At 43.5% G+C, this 9,203-nt stretch overlaps 1 protein-coding gene across 1 annotated transcript; it reads right to left on the bottom strand.

The window, feature by feature from the left end:
• Positions 1–3,475: 3,475 nt before the first annotated feature.
• Positions 3,476–8,163, bottom strand: LOC139445263 (uncharacterized). The gene is made up of 2 exons (XM_071226404.1): positions 6,198–8,163; positions 3,476–4,039 (listed from the first exon to the last, which is right to left on the bottom strand). Exons 1-2 carry the CDS (start codon positions 8,161–8,163, stop codon positions 3,834–3,836), a joined length of 2,172 nt encoding a protein of 723 aa, XP_071082505.1. The 3' UTR covers positions 3,476–3,833.
• Positions 8,164–9,203: the final 1,040 nt, after the last annotated feature.

Below are 9,203 nucleotides of genomic sequence, written 5' to 3'. Positions count from 1 at the left end.
TCTTTTGCCCCTCAGCTTATCAACAACACAAAATATTTAGCTCAGTAAAGTACTGCTGTATATTTCAAAAGAAATTTGCTTGTTTATATGTTTTAAAATATTGTATTGAGATAGCATAACATTTGTCCCACCTGTTCATGTGCAAAAGTTTCATCTTGTGTGTATGGAATTGGATACCGAATAAACTTATTCTTATACCGTTGTCAGGCTAGAGTGAAGTAAAGGCCCTGTCATAATACAACGTTTCAGAGTAGCGTGCACCTACCGTGCAAAAGACAGTTAGTATGCAGTAATACGTCGAGCTTTCGTATGATTTTGGCGTATCCATAGCGTATACATAACGAGTCCACCATATATGCAACGCATGTCTAACGTATTAGTTGACTTATACATAAATTATGATAAGCGTATAAAAGTGTATTGCCCGCGTGTGTCTGGCGTGTTCAACGTATGGCCAGCGTATGCCCAGCGTATGAGTAACGTATGACTAGCGCGCTCAGCGTATGGGAAAGGTGCCTAATACGGACCGTATGGGTAACATGTAAATGTCGAGCGTGCCAAGCGTATAATTCATACCTCTATTCGTTCCCATACACCGAATATTTTGTGCATGCACAAAAATGTTTTTAAGCCTCGGCGTACTACAACGTATACCAGCGTGCCTTTAACGTATGCAACTTACACCTAACTTATCCATAGCGTGTTTCAGCGTTGCCGGCGTCTTGTCAAAACTTTTCATACGTCGCCATACATTACTGCTTTACGTTGTAGTGTGACAGGGTCATAAGCGAGAGAGAGTTCGTGATGTTTTACGAGCGCTTCAGACAACGTCTATTTGTCAAGCGGGGTGTAGTATAGGTGAGGTGAAATGGGGTTTAACGTCGCGTCCAAGATTATTGCACTTATATATCGACGTGTATGCACGTGTGCATAAGTATGTGTGTGTATGGCTGCTTGTCCGGACAGATGTCGATGTGCTAGCACACTGAGATACCATGCCGCAGTTTGACATAAATACCCCACTCAGACATAGTATACTGACTCCGATACAACCAGTCCTTTTTAGCCCCTTAATGCCGAGCGCCAGACAGGGTAACAACAAGTATCATCTTTTTACGTCTTTTGGTATGACGCAGCCCGGGATCGACCCCGGACGCCGGACCGCTCTCCGGGCGGACGCTCTACCACTAGACCACGTAGGCGGACCACAGTATAGACTTATATACATCTAATAAGGATGAACAAAAACAGCATAAGGGTATGCATGAAAGGGATTAACAACGTCAAAGGATATTGTTGATTTATATGGTGACAACAGAAAGAAGCCAACTGTACATGTCGGGGTACGAATATAGTGTTGATGGGATTAATTAGAGATGATTATAGCTGCAATGTTCTATTGTTTTATGTTTCATTGTAGGCAGATGGGACGATGAATCCTTGTTGATTGAGGACTTGTGCCGGTGGAATTGAACTGCTTCTGCTAGTTATCTTAACTGTTACTTACCAACTTTAAAAAATGCCAATCAAACAGCGGTTTTCGCAAACCACCTCTCTCATGGACATATTGAAATTGTCAAACTCGTTTGAAAAAACTGTGATCACAGATCGGTCGCATCAAATGTTGCACGTATCCCCTAAAAGTAGTTATAGGATCGATGTATGGAGCTCGAATCTCACTCTAGATTCGATAAAGAACACAGCGCCTCTTGTTTAATAGTTGACTCCCCATTATGTCGAACAACATTCTTGCAGTTCCAGCACTTGGTGTCTACATTTCACAACTTTTCAAGTAAAATCGAGCATGCTCTTTCAACCAAGATTTCAAGGAACGTCATACGACTCTTGTCCAAAAGCTGTTTGATAAAGGTTACAACATCCAAGGCCTCAGTTAAGTTTCAAAACGTTTTATGGTAGATATGTCGAGAACCTTCCAAATTTGACATCAGTGACAAGAATGATGTCCGATGCAATTCCCTAATTTGACTTGTACCAAATGTTCCCGTGGTTTTTCAGGTAAACAATTGACTTGCCGTTGTATGTGTTTGTGACGGGTGCCGGATACACTCACCTTCTCGCCCGCTCCTGGTATCATCACTGTTTGATAGTGATTCATAAACACATGCTCATGATATAGTCGAAATTGTACAGTCGACTCTGCTTTTGGCAGAGATTTCTTTTGAATATGGAAAATGTCACTTTTGTTTAATTGTCTAACGCCGCACTCGGCAACATTCCTGATATATGACGACAGTCTGTTAATAATCCAGTGATTGATGTTGTGAGGAACGATCCACGCCGTCCTGGGGTCCAAGACTTACCTTGAATCATCACGCGGAAAATACTTTCAGGCCAAACATTGTCACGTAGAACCCAATGTTAGGTTGTTGTTGTTTACGTCACACTCAGCAATATTCCAGCTATATGACGGCGGCGGTCTGGACTCTGGACCCGACAATCCAGTGACTGACACCATGAGCATCGATCCACGCATTGGGATACGATGACATGCATCAGCGAAGTCAGCGAGCCTGAGCCCCCGACCCCCCTTAGTCGCCTCTTACGACAAGCATAGTCGCTTTTTACGGCAAGCATGAGTTGCTGAAGGCCAATTCTAACCCGGATCTTTACTGGTCCCAATGTTTAGTGACCCATCAAGCTAAAGGGCGCAACTATTCGCATACAAGGGACACAACTCTGCCATCCGTTCCCTTCGTACAAACAAGTTACAGTGGAGCATCGGGCTAACCACTGAAGCACATAGTCGAGATAATATAAGGGCGTTGCCATAACAACAGTTAATGTCTTCCTTGGGTAAATCACAAACAGGAATCATGTGTTCTGTAAAATGGTTTTATAAAAAAATAAGTGATTTTTATACAGGTAAATATACAAAGTGCACAAGGACCAAGGAAGTCAGAACTCCATCAGCCGTGAATACACACGACTGCAATGCGCGTGTCTGTATTGAGTCAGCTCGTGAAACGTGGTCTTGTATAACTCACAAAAGTCAATTGAGCGATACTCCGTGCACGAACTGTGAGCGAGCCCTACCATAGCCTGATATTGAAACAATGTGTGGAGTAGATGACTGCGGCACAATATAATAATGCCGGTGTAATCTGAGCGCCGATTGGCCACACTCAGGTATCCCTCTCTCAAGAACCAGGCCGTATGTGTATTGGCTCATGATCAAGTGTATACCGTGAAGTACTGACGATGGATTGATTGATCCACACGCTCGTCTTCTGTTCTACTGCAATGACTCACTCCACTATTCCAGACACGTGAACACGGCTTGACCAATTTTACAGTACGCACATCGTGTGATAGAGATTCAAGTGGCAGAATGTTGGAGTTTTCCATCTAAAGGGGCATTCACACGGTACAACTAGTTGTATACAATTTGTTGCATGCAACAAATTGTATACAACTAGTTGTACTGTGTGAATGCCCCTTAAGTTTATGTGGACCCTCCTTAGAGCAGCAGTTTTACTGCATGTAGCTAGAGTCAACAACAATTAATATTACATTCGAATATTAAAAATAATTGCAATAATACGGAAGGAAATGGCCACTTACATCAAATCTTTGATCAACTGATCCCAATCAACAAACTAATTGCAGGTTTTCACACAGCCAATGCCGCCACACCAGTGACATTTAGCCTCCATGCACAGTACTGGTCCTTGATTAACTCCCGACTGACCAATATGATAATGTCGTTGATTCGTCAATGATTTCTTAAAAAGTTTTTAAAATTAATTAATAATGTACAGATGGTTTCATTAAATTCAACATTGCATAAATATTCAAATCTCTGTCAATATGAATCAAAATTTTTGTTTACTGTTCAGGTCGCCCTCTATATTATCAAAGGCGTGGTTTACTTTGGGGTCAGGGGTGTTGTCCATGCTGTATTTCTCCCGGCCCGACCCCTCGCATCGCCGGCAGCACATGCACAGCAGGATGAGGAACTGCAGGGCGCACACCCCGATCAGGCAGCCAACCACAGTCCAGAACACGTCATGCTGTACCACTGAAACATAGAATATGACATGTTGATACACCACAGAAACACAGAACACGTCATACTGATACACCACTGAAACACAGAACACGTCATACTGATACACCACTGAAACACAGAACACGTCATACTGATTCACCGCTGAAACACAGAACACGTCATACTGATACACCACTGAAACACAGAACACGTCATACTGATACACCACTGAAACACAGAACACGTCATACTGATACACCACTGAAACATAGAATACGTCATACTGATACATCACTGAAACACAGAACACGTCTGACTGATACACCACTGAAACTCAAACACGTCATACTGTTACACGACTGAAACACAGAACACGTCATACTGATACACCACTGAAACACAGAACACGTCATACTGTTACACGACTGCAACACAGAACACGTCATACTGATACACCACTGAAACACAGAACACGTCATACTGATACACCACAGAAACACAGAACACGTCATACTGATACACCACTGAAACACAGAACACGTCATACTGATACACCACTGAAACACAGAACACGTCATACTGTTACACGACTGCAACACAGAACACGTCATACTGATACACCACTGAAACACAGAAAACGCCTCGCTGATACACCACTGAAACACAGAACACGTCATACTGATACACCACTGAAACACAGAATACGTCATACTGATACACCACTGAAACACAGAACACGTCATACTGATACACCACTGAAACATAGAACACGTCATACTGATACACCACTGAAACATCGAAAACGCCACGCTGATACACCACTGAAACACAGAACACGTCATACTGATACACCACTGAAACACAGAACACGTCATACTGATACACCACTGAAACACAGAATACGTCATACTGATACACCACTGAAACACAGAACACGTCATACTGATACACCACTGAAACATAGAACACGTCATACTGATACATCACTGAAACATCGAAAACGCCACGCTGATACACCACTGAAACACAGAACACGTCATACTGATACACCACTGAAACATCGAAAACGCCACGCTGTTACACGACTGCAACACAGAACACGTCATACTGATACACCACTGAAACACAGAATACGTCATACTGATACACCACTGAAACACAGAAAACGCCACGCTGTTACACGACTGCAACACAGAACACGTCATACTGATACACCACTGAAACACAGAATACGTCATACTGATACACCACTGAAACACAGAACACGTCATACTGATACACCACTGAAACATAGAACACGTCATACTGATACACTACTGAAACATCGAAAACGCCACGCTGATACACCACTGAAACACAGAACACGTCATACTGATACACCACTGAAACACAGAAAACGTCATACTGATACACCACTGAAACACAGAATACGTCATACTGATACACCACTGAAACACAGAACACGTCATACTGATACACCACTGAAACATAGAACACGTCATACTGATACACCACTGAAACATCGAAAACGCCACGCTGATACACCACTGAAACACAGAACACGTCATACTGATACACCACTGAAACATCGAAAACGCCACGCTGTTACACGACTGCAACACAGAACACGTCATACTGATACACCACTGAAACACAGAATACGTCATACTGATACACCACTGAAACACAGAACACGTCATACTGTACCACTGAAACACAGAACTTGTCATACTGTATCACTGAAATACAGAACACGCCATACTGCATCACTGAAACACAGAACACGTTATACTGATACACCACTGGAACACAGAAAACGCCACGCGGATACACCACTGAAACACAGAACACGTCATACTGATACACCACTGAAATACAGAACACGATATGCTGATGCTCAATTTAAATCATAACACGCCATGCTGGTTCCCCACTGAATCTATCCCTGAATAATACGTAAAGGTTTGCTTCGCATACCAGAGCAGTACCGAAGGTCAAATTCTAGTTTAATAACAGCATATTTCAGAATTCGGGACAATAATAAACAATATTCTCAAAAACTTTAAAAAATGAGTTTGTGCTTAGACACTGTGGAAGTTTGGACTTAAGGCAACATCAGGGCAAGAACTTCTTAGTCTTATGTTAAAAGTGAGCTGATTCATCTGGTAGGGACGTGATCTGAACTTACTTAGGTTGGATTTTGTCTTGTCTGCTTCATTGTTTTTGTCTGATCCATCTGTCTTTGGCTCATATATCACTTCCGGACCAAATCCCGAGCATCGGGGCCAGTTCTTTGGCGGAGCAGGATGTTTGTCCTGAGCCTCGTTGATCATCATCGCCATCCCGTCAGCGTTGTGCATCTCAATGTGGCAATGCATGAACCACAGCCCAGGGTTGTCAGCGCGGATTCTCACAACCACATAACCACCAGTTGGCACTATAATGGTATCCTTCCGCGGTGGGTTCTTCAGCTCCAGGCCAGGTATGTTATCCCCCGTCCACGATGAGTTTTCAAATGTAGGAGCATTACAAAAAGGATCCCCGTTACAGCTTATGTCCATGTTACTTCCTTCGATTTGATAAGTGGAGCTATTTTGTATGGCATAGCCCATCTTAAGCACGTAGAAGGAATGGCCGTGGAGATGAATCGGATGAGACCAACCCTTCCCGTTGCCCATGTTGAGAAAGACCATCTGAACAGTGTCTCCGTACGTAAGGTTGAGGGTGTATGTACAGTGACAGGTCTTGTTAAACCCGCAGTCTACTTTGTCGCATGATGTATCAATCTCATTCATTTGGGTCAGACCCGCGACATGAGGCATCTTGAATTTATGTCCATTGACTTGACCTGGGTAATGTGTATAGCCGGGGAAAGCAAAGTTGAGGAAGTGTTCTTTGAACTTCCCAGAGGTCACCGGAGGAGCAGGGTCATCATTAGACAAAGATTTGAGTTGGTCGAACCTGACTGTTTCAGTGTTAACTATTGGGTAGTAAGTGAAAGGGCTGTTGATGACGCGACACGGATCAGCTTCCGAGCATGTTCTCCTGAATGAAGTTGGTTCTGCATCAGGCGCTCCTTCGTATCTGAGGATGGCTTCAGCTTTGTGGTCCACACCTTCCTCGAGAGTCTGTGCCCGAATCCAGTAGTTGTCCACTACGTTCGTGGTGTTAAGGATGAAGTCGATTCTCTCACCAGGGTTGATGATGAAGGACTCTGCGACTTCTGGACGCAGGTCATACCCGTCGGACGCCACAATGGTCAGTTCGTGACCGTGCACGGACACCCGGAATGGGTAGAGGTGGCCAGCGGCGATGACCCGGAACCTGTACAGTTGATTTGGTCTCACTGTGAAAATAGATAGCGGTGCGTCATTATGACGCCCGAACTTATCATAGAGACGGCCCTTGCCGTTGATAAGACCACTTGTCATGAAATACCGGCTGAAATGGGAGCCATCGAGAGCATCTGTTGTATTAAGAGGTTTTCGTTCCTCGAATCCACCGAAATCCATCTTTAAGTGCACGGTCGTTGAGTCGTCGTGGTTCCAGTCTTGTAGCACCATTATCATTTCATCCATCGTCGATGCTTTCTTCTCTTTGATAATCAGCGGACCTTGAAGGCCCATGGTCCTCTGATTGGCATTGTGAGAATGATACCAGAAGGTGCCCTTGGGTTTAGCCTTGAACTTGTAGGTGAACGACTGACCCGGAAGAATTGGACACTGGGTAATGAACGATACTCCGTCCATAAACGGGGTGCCTTTTTGATGAAGACCGTGCCAATGCATTGATACGCCCTCGTTATAAAGCTCATTTTTAACATGGACAATGACCGTTTGATCTTCATAGACGACAATGGCGGGTCCAGGCATGGTGCCGTTAGCAACTGTGACCAAGCGCTGTGGCTCATAGCCGTCGGCTTGGATTATTCCATCCGGTGTCATAGGGGTTGCTTCTGACGTGTTAGTGACGTCATACTTATACAATTTCCGACCAGAAGGGAAAACAGCCATGTTGTCTTTCATCATGGTCAGGCGGTGTTTAATGGTGAGGTGAAATACGCACTCGTCATCTGTCATCAGGCATTCTGAAACCACGCCCCTCGCTGAAATGATTGACAGCAGAAGACACGTGACTGCTCGGACACACCTCATCCTGCAAAACAACGGGGACCATACCAGTCAAGACCTCTTAAAAATAGACACACCGAGTATAAAACACATTTCACGTTAAACAAAAAGACACTTGACAATGCATGTCTTTCTCATACAGTTATCCACTAGTTGCCATGGACTGGTGTAAACAATAACAAACGGCAATATAAGAGTAGCCAGCACCATACAGGGAATTGCGGAAAAATCCCGAGCGTTGGCGGGGACGAAGGACAGTCTTCACAGGAGACAGATACCAGTAAATCACATATTTGAGTATATTTTTCTATTTATCCCTTAATTCGATATGTATCTGTTCAAAAGAAATCCGGCATATTCATAGCAAAATATGTCAGCTAGCGAGAGATAATCTCTAAGTTCGTCACGTGGATTCAGTTGTAAACGTTCTTGTTAATAGTAGGATTCAAGTGTCTGGCTTGAAGTGTTAGAGGGCAAGTCGCCTAAGGTGCCGTAATTAGCTGAGTTTAAGGATTCATTCTGAGGTTCTCCATGTTACTGGCTTGTCAGCACCATGCCTGTGCTTGTGGGTATGAACATGGTAAACGTCTTGGAAAACATGCATCACATTAGGCTTCCCATCCATATCAGAATGAAACGTATAGTATTGGTCGAAGCTGTTTCGAATTAGGATCAGGACGATTCTTGACCATTCACCGTGTTGTGGACGCAGGCATAATTAAAGTCGATAATATTTGAAGATTGATACTGTACTGGGGTTTAATTAGGATGAAAACTGATCCAAGATTTTCAAATCCTTTTTCACAAATTAAAACGAAATATAACATGTCAGACTATGTCAAGTAATGGTGAAATGTCAGATGGAATGTTAGGTGAAATATCTGGTGAAATGTCTGGAGAAATTTCAGGTGAAATGTCAGGAGAACTTCTGGGGAAATGTCTGCTGAAATGTTAGTTGAAATAACTTGTGAAATTTCAAGTAAAATGTCAAGTGAAATGTCTGGTGAAGTTGTTAGGTGAAATATCTGGTGAAATGTTAGGTGAAGGTCTGGTGAAATGTCAGG

This window comes from Haliotis cracherodii, unplaced genomic scaffold, assembly GCF_022045235.1.
Source record: "Haliotis cracherodii isolate W230 unplaced genomic scaffold, xgHalCrac1.p SCAF_6, whole genome shotgun sequence".
Taxonomy (NCBI): domain Eukaryota; kingdom Metazoa; phylum Mollusca; class Gastropoda; order Lepetellida; family Haliotidae; genus Haliotis; species Haliotis cracherodii.
Note: the sequence above shows the minus strand (reverse complement) of the source record. Positions and strands in the feature narration are given on the sequence as shown.